Source organism: Podarcis cretensis (assembly GCF_951804945.1).
Source record: "Podarcis cretensis genome assembly, chromosome: 1".
NCBI classification, from domain to species: domain Eukaryota; kingdom Metazoa; phylum Chordata; class Lepidosauria; order Squamata; family Lacertidae; genus Podarcis; species Podarcis cretensis.
In genome coordinates, this window is record NC_137170.1 from 20717138 (window position 1) to 20734303 (window position 17166).

A 17166-nucleotide genomic window follows, 5' to 3' on the forward strand; every position below is an offset into this window, starting at 1 on the left:
TGCCTAGAAATTTTCAGCAGTAACAGATTATACTACTATGCCCTTGTTTGCAGTTTCTGGCTACCAAGGCCCCATCAGACTGTTGCAAAAAACAAAACAAAAAAACCAGCAGTGCACAGGTGGGTGCATTTAATGAGATTCCTAAGTTTGGATGACATGTGCAATGAGAATGATGAAAAGTGGATGGTGAGCTACTTGTTCAACAGCTACACTTTCCATTTGCTGCATGTTCAGTATGTTCACCTGTCAGGGCTGGCCCACCCATCAGGCAGATGCCTCAGGGCGGCAGGCTCCTGTGGGTGGCAGTGCTGCTGTGTACCTGCTGCTCACTGCTGCCAGATGCTTGGCACCTCCTCTTGCTCCTTTGCCACTACAGCTACACACCACTGTCTTAGCCACGCCCCTGCAGCCTGCCTGCTGCTGTACCTCCTTGACCACTACCCAGGGAAGCCTCAGTGTGCTGGCAGAAGCAAGGGGCTGTGGAGGAGGAGGGGGGTGGGGAGTAGACGGGGGGGGGGGTTGCCTCAAGTGGCAAAATATCCTGGGCCAGCCCTGTCATCTGTTTTCTTTTATGTAAAATGAGGAATACCCATAATCAGTGTGAATACCTTATCCTATTATTTAAATAAGGGCTTTTCATTCAGTTAGGTGAGTATTGGAAAATAGAGTAATCTCATTCCTTTTGGGTAGTCAAGCCCCAACTATACATCTGACTAATATTTTGAATTTGGGAGCCTCACTATCAGCCAAGTTGAAAGATTACTATTTTGAATAAGACAAATTTGTTTGTGAAAATTAAAAATAAGAGTTTTACCTAATTTTGGAGTCTTTGACATAATTGGGGTCTTTCAGATTGTCTTCCCAAGGGAGTTTACCACAAAGCCAACAGATCATACAATAACCCAGAATTTCCAAGTCACCACGCCTTGATGGAGCTGCAAACAAAACAGAGCATTAACTTCACAGTTGTGTCTTAGAGTCAATTTAGAGATATATAGATGATTTATAGATCAAGTTTGGGAACTATAAAATATTTTCTTAAGAATCCAAAAGGAGCCATCAGTGTACTGTCACAGGGTCTTTCAAAACTGATGGATGGGATCTCTTTGGAGTGTGCGGAACATTGGCCAAGATTTGGCATGGTACTATTGGTCACAGGCCTACAGGCGCTCATAGTTCAGGGTCTTCTAAGGGTGGATCATTATTCCAGTGTCATCAGTGAATAGAGAGGTGAGGTATGGAGAGTCCCCAGATGCTGTTCTGCCTGGTTGGAGATTAAATGTGCAGGGAGAAGAGGTGTGTAATTGATGAGGTTTCTAAGTGGTGTCAGAGATTACTATGGCTGGGATCCAAACAGCTACTTTAGTGGTACCCAAGGATTTGCACCTGTCCAGTGGGGTTTCTTTTAGAACAGAAAATCCCATGCTGTCTCACAAATTGCTTTTGAGACTATCCTCAGCAGCATGACAAGAATGGGGAGCCACTCATTGCATTAGCACAAGTCCAAAACCTCTTTGGGTTCAACATTTTCAAGATCCTGAACCTAGTAAACTTAGAAGACATGTACTTTGAGGCACAGTGACCCATGCCACACTTCCTGATGGGACCCTTTTTAGTTTTTTATATTATTAATTTTTTTACCATTGGTCTCTGACTGTGGACAGCACAAGAATGACACCAACCCCTGGAACTGTACTTTTAAAACTCCTGTCTTACGAGACGAAATGCAACAATGTGCCATTGCTCTCACCACTGTAACGTACCAATGCAACTCATAATCTGAAAATCAATCAAGATTGCTTTAAAAAGCCTGGATCCAAAGAACAGATATGCATGCATGGAATAATGGAAAGCAATGCCTCAAGGGCAGTTTTTCTCCATATGCACCTTCCCAGACACTGAGATCATCCTCGTGTGCCTCCTCCATGAGAAGTCTGGAAGGTGGCAACACAAGAACAGGCATTTTCTGCGAGGGCTCCCCAGTGACGTTCGGCTGGTACCTTCCTTACACACCTTTAGGCGCCAGTTGAGAACATGCCTCTTTAACCAGGCCTTTGGCTGATTGTCATCCAATTTCCCTTTAAATGTGTTGTGGAAAGGGAGGGGAATTATTGGTTTGTTTTCGTTCTTACTTTTATGAAGGATTTTGTGTTTTGTATATTGTGATTTTATGTTGTGAACCACCCTGAGGTCTACAGGTATAGGAAGGTATACAAATTGTAATAATAATAGTAAGCAAGAGCTTTGCTTTTATCCATTGTTTTCAGCAGCAGTACCCACCCGAAGCCTAAAGCTTGTGAATTTAAAAACAGCTAACCTCTTCTGTACTTAGAAATCCTGCTTAGAAAAAAAGGAGCGCTCTGGCTATGTGAAAGTAGCCGGGTGTAGCTCTGTGGTTCAGAATGTGCTTCGCATGCAGAAAGTCCTGGGTTCAAATCCTGCCATTTCCAGACAGGGATGGAAAAATACTCCTGCATGAAACCCTGGGAATGCCCTGTCAGTCAGTATAGCCAACACTAAGCTAGATGGACCAACAGTCTGAATTAGCATAAGGCTGCTTCCTCTCTCATCTTTGAATGTACATTCATCCATTCTTTACCATCTAAGATCTAAACATATTTTTTAAGAGCTAATATGTAAAAAAAAAAAAAAAAAGTAGTCTTGTTTTATATACTTGGCAATATGATAAAATATATTAATATTTGACTGGCCAAGTAAGACAATCTGTACAAAGATTTCAGCACGCAGATGTCCCGTTTGCAGACAATGTTGGTACAGTGGTACCTCTGACTGCGGATGGGATCCGTTACGGAGCTCCGGTCAAATCCGCAACCAGAGGGGCCGCTTCTGTGCATGCATGCACAGCTAAACACTTCTGGGTTTGCTGCTTTCGCAACCCGAAGTTTACATTATCCAAGGGTAACTTAAGCCGAAGTGATAATGTATTATTATTCTCCAACACTACTACAATCTGGCTTGTAACATCGTTTCAAGTTATTCTGCTAATTATTTGCAGCTTTGTTCCCACTGTGGAATTCTAAATTAATTCTTGATAAGTAAGTGGGCTACTTTAGACCAGTATTTCAACATGGCCACATTTTCAAGCTTGTTACCTTGCATTCACAGCAACCACAAGAAACGTTATGCAAGAAGCAAAGCAAAACTACTTACCCACCCCCTTGTGAGCATCAATACTAGTAAATTCAAGAGTTCCATCATGACACCTCTTGGGGTTCTCTTTATAATCTTTGTGGTTACCTTCCGGACAGTATCGATAGGCGAGGCCATAATCCACCAAGTACACCTATTAAGATTCCAAATGCACAAAGATGAGCGTCATCAAAGAATTTATAAGGATGCTTTTACAATACTTTCAAAAATTCTCTTATCATTCAGATTCAAATGCTTAGGTTATACTTGAACAAACATCTACAAACTATTCATTTTTCCTTATTGCATTATTAAGGTCATTTATATACTGTCATTTATATATTTATATACTGCCATTTATATATTTATATACTGTCATTTATATATTTCTAAGCAATGCACATAAACATAAACCATGCAGAATATAAAGTAATAAAAAGTCATCATAAAACGGAACACTAGCTTCTACTGCCATGCATGTAAAGTTCAGCAAGGAGGTGCCTGTCTAATCTCAGTTGGGAGGAGAGCTCCATAGGTTTGGGCCCACAGCTCTGAACACATGGCTTCTAGCAGTTATGAGCCATGCCACCTGAGTCACAGGGGATTGCCAACAGAGATGTCACAAAAGATCTCAGTGATCAAGCTGGGATATAAGGGATCAAGTGGTCCTTTGGATACTCTGGACCCATGTTGTTAAAGGCCTTGTGAATTAATACAAGAACCTTGAACCTGGCTAGGGCAGCCGGTGCAAGTTTTTAAGCACCAGGGTTATGTGCAGGTTGCAATGGAACCACTGTAAATCAGTGCCCCCAATACCTATCCCAGAAAGCCACCCTTGTCAATTGTATCAAAAGTTGCAGGTGGTTTGAGAAGCAGGAGCAAAAGATGTATCCTGCCATCCCTCTATCAATCCAGGTCATCTATCAGGGTGACCAAGGTTGGTTCAGTCAAAAATCCGAACCTGAACCCAGAATGAAATTGATCTAGCTAGTCCACATCTTCCAGGAATTTCTCCAACTGCTCTCTCCACTACCTTGCCTACAGAAGGGGCATTCATGACTGGGTGTGACTAATCATTGATTCCACGTACTCCAATATAACACAATCCCATAGTGAGATACTTGCTTTTTGTTGTTGTTAAAATAAAGGAAGAAACCAAGTTAAAGCAAGCAGGGATGGGAAGACCAGTGGATTAAAACAACCTTGCAAATAAACCCACAAAAGTTACTAGCCTGTAACAATTTTTTGCTATCCTGCTGGGGACTGGCACAGGAAACTCTGTCTCTGCTGCAGCAGCCCGCTATATTTCTATGATGGGCATGGAGGAGGGTTTTTTCCTCTTCTGGCAGCCTGCTTGGTTTCTATGGACACAAGGCAGGGAAGGAGCACTCCATCTCTCCTCCAACAGCCTGTTTGCTCACCTGTATGCAATTCTTTGTCACTTATGGCTACCAGGCTAGTGCTTAAATACAAGGCTGGGATTCAACTCCCATCATCTCTGGCCGTGTTGGCTGGGACTGATAGGAGTTAAAGTCCAACAACAATGGGAAGGCCACAGATTCCTGGTCTCTGATCTAGAGAAATCCAATACAAGCTTTAAAATAACGGGGGGGGGGGGGGATATTTTAAACTATATAGGTAAAGACTATATTGTCTCATAATCCTTGAAAAAGAAACATTTGGTTGGCTGCATGGATCCGACCAAATTGCCCCAGGTGGCTCCGATTTGCGTCAAGTCACCAAGATAAGTTTGATCTATAATTTCTTTTTTAAACCTATCACGAATGATAAGTAAGATGGTAAGTGCTTTCACTCAGTTACAGAAGACTCCTGCTCATTTTTAAACAAACAGACACTACCTACTCAGATGGCAGAGGATGGTTTGCATCTGTTTGAGACTCACTAATTGGCACAGTGACTCCAGTCAGTATCAGCGCCATCATCTTCCCTATACCTTAAATGGAGAATGCTCTTCCTTCCTCCAATAGGACCAAGAGTTTTCTACCCTCTGGTTGAATACTTAATTTGATATTAAAGGATTTAACAAATTGTTCAACCGTTTTTAATAATTATATTTTCATCCTACCTTTCGGACAAAAATATTGTCTCCCAAAGCAGCTCACATCAATGAAAAATTCAATACAGTCCTGGTGGGAGGCACTGTACATAAATTAAAATGAGACACAGGCCTTGACCTCAGGCTGGCAGACTAAAAAACACAAGACATCCAAGGGAAGGGAAGGGAAGGGGGGGAATAGGTAGAGGATGGAGATCAGTTCGGCAATGCCAGAACAGCAGTGAATTTTAAATGGGCATCTTTATTAGATGAGGGCAGGAGCTGATCTTTCCTTGCTAGCACTCTTGCTTTGGTATATATAAAAAAAATGTAATTGCCCAGTGACATTTAGACCTCTGGCCAGTTTAGTCCATATACATGTGGGTAGCAGACTCGTAAAACTTTTTTTCTTTCTTTTTTGTAGACTAGTAAGTGTCACAAATTCATTTGTAAGGCTAGTTGGGCCACTTTAAAAAAAGTAAAACATTCGCTTATTCACTCCAAGATAAGCACTCAAACAAGGGGAAATTATGGACTTTGTATGTGCATTTGCCAAACACTAAAGATGTAAAATAATAATAATAATAAAATTAGACAGCTACAGATATTTCTGTAAACCAATTGATTTGAACAATCAACCTGTTAAAAATCAGGTTTTCCAAGTAACAGAACACTTATGCTTGATGGATTCTTCAAACAAAGGAAATAAAAAATTGACAAAGCAGACAGGCAAATGTAATTCACCAGTGTACTATATAATTTTAAACTTCCACCCCCAAATAGCTATTTGAAATTCATTTTGTATCGCAAGCATTCTCCTGAATATTATTCAGGGCAGAATAGCCAATTTGATCAACTGCCAGCAAAGTGAATAAAAAATGTACAACATTAACTAGATATAAATGTCAAGCAGAAATATTAATGCTGTACACATTCATAAAGGCAAGATTTCTGCTGAGGTTCACAGCAGCTCCATTAAAAAAAAACAATAGGTTAAACAATGAAGAAAAAACCTGGAAGTTACCTGATGTGGAGCCTTGTAGCCCAGGAGAAGATTTGAGGCCTTGATGTCTCCATGCACATATTCATGTTCATGAATGTATTCTAAAACATCAAGCTAATAAAGACATAACAGAACAATTTCAGCATATATAAACCACACACAGCAGAGGGCAACTACTCTTTACAGGTTAACTTTAAAGCAAAGAAACTACATTAGATAGCATTAATAATACTTAATTTTTAACTTACTATTCTCAAGCCCAACAGTAATACTGTTTTGCGGGTAAAGTGCTTTCCTCTCTCTTCAAAAATCTTCTGGAGATCTTTCCCAAATCTGTCCATTACCATAAATCTGTAGCTGGTTTCAGAAAAAGAAAACATAGCCTTTAAGAAAATCCAAACGAGATACCTTAATATATATATACCTTTTTAGTGTAAGTATTTTAAATTTTAGGTTGCTTTCCAGCAAAGAAAAAAAAAAGCCCCAAAGCAAAGTACAAAATGAATAAACATGCACATTTAACAACAGAAATTGAATATCTACTGTAGATACATTAAATGTATTTATTTAAATTATGTAGCAACAAAAGATACACACAATAAGCCACTGAGAAGTCTAAACAGGAGAACAAATGAATAGTGAAGGACTGTCAGAATAAGAAGAGCTAAGCAAGTTTCCTATGGATGAACAGGGACAAGACTAGGTTCCTGAGGGAGAGTGTTCCAGGGTCTGGTCTCCTGTCCCATGACAGCGGGTGAAAGAGATGCTAGCGGGGCAGAGGTCTGGGCCTCACCAAAATATCTTAGGAGGAAGGAATGATCGTGTGGAAGCAGATCGTCCATAAATACTATGATCTCAAACTGAAAATGTAATTCTTTCAAGCAGTGGAGGTTGATCTGTTACAGCCAGTGGGGCACTGCCCCACCAACTTCAATAAGATTCAAATGCAGAAACAGGAAGCCGTTGACTAAATGGGAAGGATCCTGCTCTGCGTCAAATGACAAGACTGGGTCAGGCTGCTTCTCTCTCCTCTTCTACCTTTTTATTTAATAATTTGATGAATGGTTATTTCATAATTTCCATTTCTACGTACCATTCCTTCTAGAAGCTGCATTAGTTGACTGTGAAAAGTTGCTCCTAGTATCATAGAGCTGGAAGGGAACACGAGGGTAATCTAGTCCAACCCCCAGCAATGCTGGAATCTCACCCAATGTGGGGCTCAAACAACATAACCCTGAGATTAAGAGTCTCATGCTCTAACGACTGAGCTATATGTAAGGGTGTATCTTCAGAAGCCCTTGGGTTGTTGTTTTTTTAAAAAAGAGCCATAGACAAATTCAGTCTCTTCCCAAACATGAGGGCTCTTTGATCATGTAGAATCTTCTGTGAGCTGGGTGGGTGGGTGGGTTTTTTAAAAAATGCCCCCTTTCTCCTGCAGCCTCTTGTGCTGCTTCCCCAACCCTCTGGAGAAGACTTTGGGAGGTGCAGGATGTTCTAGAAGGGAAGGGAGAATCAGATAAAATTGTATTTCTAGTAGTGACATAAGCTTCTACTCAGCGCCTTTTTTCTTAGGGGTACTCTCATTTTCCTACTCATATTGGAAACTTAGATTCACAAAAGGTTTAGGGGTATGCGTACCCCTGTGTCCCCCCAGAAAAAAAACACTGCTGCTACTACATTCAAGAGTTTCCCATCAAGCAGAGGGACACAACTGGATACAATTCAGGGGAAAAGTTCTAAAATTCATCTAACAATGCCTTTTGCATGCATCTGTCCATACATATTTCCAGTAACATTGATCTGTTCATCAGTAACATTAATTTAACTGTTAGTACAGGTTTAATTCTCCATATAGAATTTTTCCTCACATGGCAATTCCTCTGATATTTTCACATTGATCAACTTTTAAGTCTGAATGCTGACACAACACCAAAGGCCATCAGTTACTGAGATGTGCTAAGAATGTGAGAAACTCACACAGGGGGAGTAGTGGCTATGAATAATCCTATAAACTCAAAAATAAGAAATGGTTTGTACCTTTTGCCGTTCTTTTGATGCAAGCCAGAACCCCAGTACTTGGGTACACCTAAGTATTTCAGCTTGTGAGAAGAAATCCATTTCTTAACTGAAACAAGAAAAAAGTTTCCAAATATGCATTGTTACAGCTTTCTGCAAAGCAATTATTGCCATATTTGTGTAAGGATGTGATTAGTTAAATCAGACAGAAGGCAAAATGATGAACTCCTATGGATAAGTACTAAACATTTACTACTAACTCACTAAGGGGGCAATCTTATGGCAAGATCTGCCAGGTTGAAAAGATTAGGATGCAGCAGATCTCTGGCTCAGCCAGTGCTAAGTCCCCAATCAGCTAAGGATATGCTCATATAACTTGCTCATCCCAGCTCGGCTGGTGGAACCCAGGTCAGAGTACCCAAAAAAGTGGCATTCTGGGGGCTGTACCAGAATGGGGGATGAGGGACTTAGGAGGGCTCCTAAGCCCAATCAGTTTGGTCATGTGACCTGGAGACCCAGAACAGAACACCTTTTTTGCCGATCGAAAGGTCGGCGGTTCGAATCCCTGCGGCGGGGTGCGCTCCCGCTGCTCGGTCCCAGCGCCTGCCAACCTAGCAGTTCGAAAGCACCTCCGGGTGCAAGTAGATAAATAGGGACCGCTTACCAGCGGGAAGGTAAACGGCGTTTCCGTGTGCGGCTCTGGCTCGCCAGAGCAGCGATGTCACGCTGGCCACGTGACCCGGAAGTGTCTCCAGACTGCGCTGGCCCCTGGCCTCTTAAGTGAGATGGGCGCACAACCCCAGAGTCTGTCAAGACTGGCCCGTACGGGCAGGGGTACCTTTACCTTTACCTTTCCATCTGCCAGGCTTAGGCAAAGCAGCAGCCCTGCCGCTGAATGGAGTTTGGATCTGGTATAACTTTAACTTGCACCAGCTTGCCTTATGCCAACCTTTTTGTGCATAGGATTGCTCCCTTAGTTACTAAGCATGTGATCTAATGCACTAAGCATTTTAAGGCTCAACAGAATCACAGAGTTGAAAGGGTGACTGGGAGCGGCCGCTGAGACCACATAACACCAGTCTTGAAAGACCTACACTGGCTCCCAGTATGTTTCCAAGCACAATTCAAAGTGTTGATGCTGACCTTTAAAGCCCTAAACGGCCTCGGTCCAGTAATCTGAAGAGCATCTCCACCCCCATCGTTCTGCCCAGACACTGAGGTCCAATGTCGAGGGCCTTCTGGCGGTTCCCTCGCTGCAAGAAGCCAAGTTACAGGGAACCAGGCAGAGGGCCTTCTCGGTAGTGGCACCCGCCCTGTGGAACGCCCTCCCACCAGATGTCAAAGAGAAGAACAACTACCAGACTTTTAGAAGACATCTGAAGGCAGCCCTGTTTAGGGAAGCTTTTCATGTTTGACAGACTATTGTATTTTAATATTTTGTTGGAAGCCGCCCAGAGTGGTTGGGGAAACCCAGCCAGATGGGTGGGGTATAAATAGATTATTATTGTTGTTATTATTATTATTATTATTATTATTATTATTATTGACCACAAGGGTCATCTAGTCCAACCCGCTGCAATGCAGAGGCCTTTTACGCAATGTGAGCCTCGTTCCCATGACCCTGAGATTAAGAGTCTCATGCTCTAACAACTGAGTTAGGCATGTGCTTAGGTCTCTCTCATTGAAATTAGTGGGATTTAAAAGGGCTCAACTTAGGAACTGCATTATGCCCTTTCTATCATTTATGCGTTCCACGAGTTTCTTTCTGCCTTCTTGGCAATTTTAATATAGCAAACATCTCGTCTCCTAGCAAATCCAAGCATATTATTTAATTAAAATTGCTTATGCTTTCTCCCCCCTTTGAACAGCCACCTTGCGCTACAAAAATTTCACTTTCCCCTTGGAAATTAGTGGCTGCAGCCTCAATGGGCTGTGACCTTTGAGCATAAAAAAGGACAAGAGAAAGTGTTCCAGTTCAGTAGGCCCTGTTTATAAACAATTACCTTCAATAACTACCCAACACTGCACCATTATGAAGAAACATCCAGTTGTAATTAGGTATGCCCTTAAAGTTACCATTCAGAGTCCTCTGAGAACTATGGTTTTCGTTGCCCATGAATCATTAAATATATTATTACACCTCTCCCAACGTCTCACATTAGATTATTCAAAAAGGTTTAAAGATATTGTTTTGTTGATTCAAACACCAGTAGATTACTTACTTAGGTCAGGTTTAGCTGTCCGCATGTAGAAACTCAGTTCTGTAAAGAGTGGTCCATTGTCACTGGGTTCCTTTAAAAAATACGTTTTTTTAATTAAAAAAAGTGAAAGCTTTCAAATCTGTTGGGTACTCTCCTCTAGTAAATACTTTTTAACAGATAAAGCTTTCTTCCGCTGTCCTATGCAGAATTCTAACAACCTAAGTAAATTCTAATCCTTTTTCTTCATCTTCTTAATGACTGTTACATAATGCAAAAAAAGGTTCAATTAAAAAAGGAACATTTTTGTAGATTTCAATACTGGGAGCAAGGATTAACTTAATATGGTGACTGAAAACTTAAGTGATCTTCTGCATTTCAGTAATATTGTGGTATGCAGAAACAGCAAATTACTACTATATACATTTTTGCTTGACCCCCTCTTAGAGCAAATATGTGTTTGTAACAATGGAATATACCCTCTAACAGGTCATATCACTAGTCCATCTAGCCCCAAACTGTCTATTCTAACTGTCCACATCTCCCAAAGATCTCAAGCAGAGATCTTACCCATCACCTGTTCCCTGATATTTTTGGTTGAGGACACCAGGAATAGAACCTGGGACTATATGCATGCAAAGCATGGGCTCTGTTACTGAGCTATCATCCCTCCAATATGTACAAGGAATAGTTTTTTATAATAGAATCACAGAGTTGGAAGGGACCCCGAGGATCGTCTAGTTCAAGCCCCTGCAATGCAGGAATATGCAACTATCCCATAGGGGGATCAAACCTGCATCCCTGACGTCATCAGCACCATGCTCTAACCAACTGAGCTATATTGAATCAGTTCCTATGACAACAAAGGCTCAGATACTAAAGAGCACAGATCATTTACCACTAATGGCAGTGAATGAGCTTATGCACACTAAAGCCTAGTAGGCATGGGAGATTAATGTTGGTCAGAAATGTTCATGTTAGTTCAGCCACGTCCTGCTGAGATCTGAAGCAAGTTGAATGTTATGGTAGGCTTTCCCTTGCCAAGAAACCCGTCTCAACCCTGTTTTCTTCTCTCCAAAGTACAAACTTTGCCCATGTCATATACCACATTATTTTGTCCACATGAAGTTGACTTAAGCAACTCAATCTTGATCCAGGGTAAACTCAAATGTACACAAGTACTTCACAAATCTACATCTGGGGTCATACGTCCCCATCTGTAAAAGACATTTATGTTTTCAAGCTGTCTATTCTACGTAGTCAGAGGCATTCATTTATTAACACAATTTGTCTCCATTATGGTTACACACTAAAGCAAGCTACAAAGTACTGATATTCTGTATAAATAAAATGTTTATATCAGCATCCTCTTAAAACCACACATACATCATCGGCATGAACTACGCATTAATGCTTTTCAATACATTTAGTAGTCAGGGGCATGATGTATAGACTATTTTTACAAACATAAACTTAATCGATTCATAGTGTCTATAACTCTATAAATAACAGGCAGCCCGATACAGGCAAATTCACGGCACTAGGTTACTGCTACCAGGCAATAATACTTGCAACTATGCTAAATGGAAACTTAACAATTTGGCTTAAACAAACAAACAAACAAACAAACAAACAAACAAACAAACAGGCTTCCCTCTTCCTGTTAAAATGGGCAATAGTCTCTAGATAGGTAAATAGCAAGCAGGGTTTCAGCAAATAGGGCCAAATCCTATTTGCTTCAAGGGGTGCCATCTCCCCCGCCCTCCAACTTTCCAGGCATGCCACATCCACTCCTTCTCAAGGGGTGGAGAGACTGTGGAAGAGGGAACTGAGAGGCAGCAGAAAGGAAGTGGCTGCACAAAGCTTGCACTCTGTCCTCTGTGACACGTTCACTTTTTATGGGGAAACGGGCTGTATCAGAAGCAACGCATGACTCTCTTTCCTACTGTTGCTGGTCTGGCTGGTGTATGGAGTCAGAATGCCCCAATATAGCAGGGGGCTCTGAAACAAGTGCCAGCTTCAAGTGCCTAGTCGTCTCCCAGCCACCTCTATATTGACAGCCTTGTTTTGTGAACCGTCCTGAAACCTCCAAGTATAGGGCAGTATATAAATTCAATTAATAACAATAACAATGTCAGGTAATAAGATTATGAGTGGTACAGTTGGACAGCAGGGACCAGACAGGGGGGGGGGATGATCTGGCCCTCCACTGTGTAAAATGGCTTGTAGCCAGAATGAGTTGCCAAATAAGGAATTATAGCTAAGCACCTCTAATACCATAAGGACATATACCAAAAGTTATAAGCCTGTACTCCAGCTCCAATCTGTCACAGCATTAGTAACTGTCCATTTCTTATGCAATTGATAAATATTTCAGGGAATCTTAAAGCAGAAAAACAATCCCAGCAGATGAATGCAGTAGTGTAATTTGAGACTATAACCGTGCAGTTATAGGAATGTAGGTCAGTATGTGTTCAGTTATTTCAGCAACAGGACAATGTTTGCATTTTTTAAATGTATTATGTATTTATTTATTTCCATTTATGAATGTTCATATGAAGTGGTTTAGCAATGCATAAGGAATGCTAATGGCAGAACAGAATAAAAAGATTTTAAAGTAAGGCTTCAACTTATCTAAACTTATTTCAACCTACTTGTAATTCATGGGACATTGGGTGCCTAAGGATTTTCTCTCCACAAAATTCTACATACCTACTGAAAGAGTCTTTCTAGTTTTCCTAGGATGTTCTGTGCATGCATCTGAAAATGGACTACTTCAAATATATACTTACCACTTTTATAACATAGGGTGCATCACTGGTGACTGATTTTGAAGAATTAACATCAGCTGTTAAAATATGAAGGGTTTCTTATCAGCATGGTGAAAGAACTATTTGCTTAATATACAGTTAGTAGTAACAAATAAGGATGTTGAACGCTTAAAGTTAAGTGTTCAACTTGTTTCATAACCAGCGGTTTGACGCTGGCTTGTTTTGTAACCGACCAGATTTTGTGACAAATCACAGTTCCTGGTTTTCAAACAATGACAAGGAAGGATTAGAGGAAACTGAAAATAAATGCTGATGAGGTTCTCCTCCTGGCAGAGGGAGATGACAGCACACAAGACTGATGTTTTGTTCAGGCTCATTGTAGCTCCTGGACCCAGCGCCAAACCATGGTTTAGTGTGGCATGCGAACATGGCCTGTGTGCATTGTATAATAATAATGGTGAAATCCTTCTCGCATTAACACTGAAGGAGGAAAGAATAGGCAACTTCGATTAGACTCATTCCAGCTCGTATACATTGCGCTAAACCATAGTGATAAACATGTGCTTGTTACACTTAACATTTTAATTTTCCGTGCACATGTTAAATTGTACCATGAAGTGCCTCTCCGGGAATTGCTTGTCACTTCCAGCAGGCACTTAGCTTCTGCAAGTGACGAAGATAGTGACATTAGCCTGTCTAACTCTTGCAAGCCAGAAAGGGACCATGCCCTCTGCATTCCAATTATTGCTAGTCCAAACAGAGCAAGATCAGTACAGACAGCACAGTAACGGTACCACTGAAGAGCCTCAATTGCTTAAACTAGAAACTACACTGTCTTTGAGGTACTTCTTGTTGCAGGTCTTGTATCAATACTCTGATCACCGTGGAAGCGAGTTACCATCAAATGTGCTCTTATAACACAGAAAGGCTATTTTTTATATTAAGGCTCTGCTCATTTATATTTCAGCTCATAAAGGAATCCTGTGGCTGAGATACTTAGCAGAAGTTTAGAAAAAGCAAAATATATATGCAGGGATTAGAAAGTAAGAGCCTCGGACTTCCGGAGGCGGCGCGAACGGCAATGGCAGTCCTCTTCTTGTTGTGAAGGGGAAGTTTCGCGGAAAACGGGTCGTCCGCTACGGTGAAGCGGAGACCCTCATCGGAAACCCACAGCTAGCAAGAGCCTGTGGTCGTGGGACTCGGCGGGCGCCAGAAGCGGCCCCAGAAACGCAGAAGGGACCCTGTAAGGGGCTCCGGAACGTGGAGGGGGTATCGCGGCGCTGTGAGTCGATCGCTATTCCCGTGGAGTGAAGCCGCACAGCCGCTGTCGGTGAGCGCTGACCTTTTTTCCTGGAAATATTCGATCTTCAAAAAGCAACAATCCGTGAGTAAGAAAAGAGTGTAAAATCTGAGCCTAAAACTATTATAAATTCGGCTAAAAGCAGAGAGATATAAACAGGAAGTCCGTCTTCCGCTGCTGCTTAAACTTCAAAGCAAAAGATTTCGACGTTTGGAGCCTTTGAAGAGGCGTTAAAAATAACTGATCTGTGCATTTATTGAAGCTGCTTTTGTGCAAAGTGAGGACTTTAACTATCTTTGTGATTTATTCTTTTTATTTGGACTGTGCTAAACCTCTTCTTCTGGAATTACAATTTTATTGAGAAGCCTAGGTATTTGGACTGCCTGAATAATAGAGCTGTCAGACTGCAGACTTTGACACTTTGTAATTGGGGTTTGTTACAACCTGAGTGTCTATGGACTGGTTACATTGAAACATCATTCTGGGCACTTGTTAGAGACAATGTAATGCCTTTTAAACCAACTCTGCTAAATATAAGTTAAGTTGAAGATTCCTGGAAACTAAATTGGACTTTATTGACTTTTATTGACTTGGCTTCTTCCCTCAAGATATTCTGAGCTCCCTCTAGAGGATTTTGGATTTACAGTTGTGACTTTATTTTACTTTCTCTTTCCTTTCCTCCTATTTGACTGTTTACTCTCTGGGCTGCTGCTTTCCCATGGGAACAAATCAGTTTGACCTTGATTACTAGACAAAACTGGAATGAGTGGTGCAAAAAAAAAGAGGCTAGAGTAAGAACTAGACAAACAACCTTAGCCTTAGCCTCACAGGCACGTAGATCTTCTGTTCCTACTCTGCCGTCGGCAGGGGGAGAAGAAGCTGCGCAATTACAGTTGGAAGATATGGCTGCAGGAGCATCTGGTTCAATTCTAGAGAAAATCTTTGAAAAATTGGAATCTCTGGACAAGAAAGTGGATGAACAAACGGCCAAGATTGACCAAAATGCAGCCTGCTTAAACAGAATAACTGAACAAGTGGCTCTGAACGTACAATCAATTGGACAGCTATCTGAAGCCACTGCAGAAAATCGCAAATTGGCTGAGGCAACTAGCCAAAAAGTTGAAAATCTAGAACAAGAGGTGAAACCACTGCACAAACAAGTTGGCGAGCAACAGATGTATTTGTCTATGATAGAATTGCGGAACCGGGAAAATAATTTAAGATTGAGGTCAATACCAGAACTTGAACAAGGAAATTTAATTGAGATCCTGACTAAAGAATTTTCTAAATTCTGGCCTTTAGAGAAGGAAAAGGATTTTAAAATTGTGTCGGCTTTCAGACTTGGAAGGTTGGCAAGGAAAGACAAGCCCAGAGATTGTTTGATAATTCTGAGATCGAAGGAGGAAAGAGATAAAATACTAGGCCTACACTACGAAAGTCACTGAATATTTCGGGTACAAGAGCTGAACTTTACAAAGATATTCCGAAACAACTTCTGGACCTTAGATCCACCTATCTTGAACTGGTTAAATTGCTGAGGAGCAATTCAATTATTTTTAGGTGGGAATTTCCCCAGGGACTATCTTTTACCTTCAGAGGGAAGAAGGTTAAAATTAAAACAGCTGAAGATAGAGATAAATTTCTGACTGCCTACGGAGAGGACCTTCAGAAAGGGATTGAAACACCCTTTGGGCCTGGACCGTTATCTACACCTGCACCCTTGGAACCTGAAGATCCAGAGAAAAAGATACCACCGTCAGAGAAATAACAGATTTGTTCAGGATGTCTCTGCAACTTCTGAGTTGGAACATTAATGGCTGCAATTCCCCGGAAAAGAGGAGAAGAATTTTTCACATATTGAGAAAAGAACAATTGGACATTATCTGCTTGCAAGAAACACACGTGACTAGGCTCCATAGAAAAGTGCTAATAAATAGAAGATTAGGCCAAGAATTTATCTCTTCGGACCGAGTTAAGAAAAGAGGAGTGGTGATATATGCAAAGGAGAGCCTGTCACCAAAATTTCTATTTAAAGATGACCAAGGAAGAATTTTGGCTATTGAGATACAGAATCAGGGAGAAAAGTTTTTGATATTGGGAATTTACGCACCAAATGAGGGGAAATCGGAATTTTATAAGAAGCTGCATGAGACAATGCTGGACTATCTGGACTATGATAACATTATGATGGGAGATATGAACGGGGTGGCATCAACCAATATGGACAAGTCTCAAAGCCTAAATGTGACAAAAGATGGCAGACTACCTAAAACTTTTTTTGAACTGACTGACAATATGGACTTGATTGACATTTGGAGGACAAAGAACCCCCTGGGAAGAGAGGGAACATTCTTTTCTGAAGCCCAACTGACATGGACAAGAATCGACCAAATATGGATAACTAGAGGTCTGGCACCTAAGACGAGAAAGGTGGAAATCTGCCCAAAGACCTGCTCCGACCATAATGCCATAAAGATGGATATGAGACTAATTCCAACCGGCTCCTTTAGATGGAAGATGAATGACAACCTGTTCAGAGATCAGGAGATTACCAAAAAGGCCCAAAAAGCTTTGAAGGACTATTTTGAGATAAATTTGAACACCATGGTGGAAAAAAGAATCATCTGGGATGCAAGTAAGGCGGTTATGAGGGGGTTTCTGATACAACAGAA

General features: G+C 41.3%; 1 protein-coding gene across 5 annotated transcripts in view; it reads right to left on the bottom strand.

Annotated features, from left to right (window-relative positions):
* VRK1 (VRK serine/threonine kinase 1) overlaps nucleotides 1–17166 on the bottom strand; it is a 52009-nt gene that overhangs the window by 22409 nt on the left and 12434 nt on the right. For all 5 annotated transcript variants that reach the window (XM_079948968.1, XM_079948967.1, XM_079948966.1 and 2 more), the window contains exons 3-9: nucleotides 13216–13271; nucleotides 10448–10517; nucleotides 8247–8334; nucleotides 6458–6566; nucleotides 6231–6323; nucleotides 3172–3304; nucleotides 815–935 (exon numbers count right to left, since the gene is read on the bottom strand). In XM_079948968.1, the coding sequence (XP_079805094.1) occupies nucleotides 815–935; nucleotides 3172–3304; nucleotides 6231–6323; nucleotides 6458–6566; nucleotides 8247–8334; nucleotides 10448–10517; nucleotides 13216–13271 (670 nt within the window). The remainder of the gene's footprint in view (nucleotides 1–814; nucleotides 936–3171; nucleotides 3305–6230; nucleotides 6324–6457; nucleotides 6567–8246; nucleotides 8335–10447; nucleotides 10518–13215; nucleotides 13272–17166) is intronic.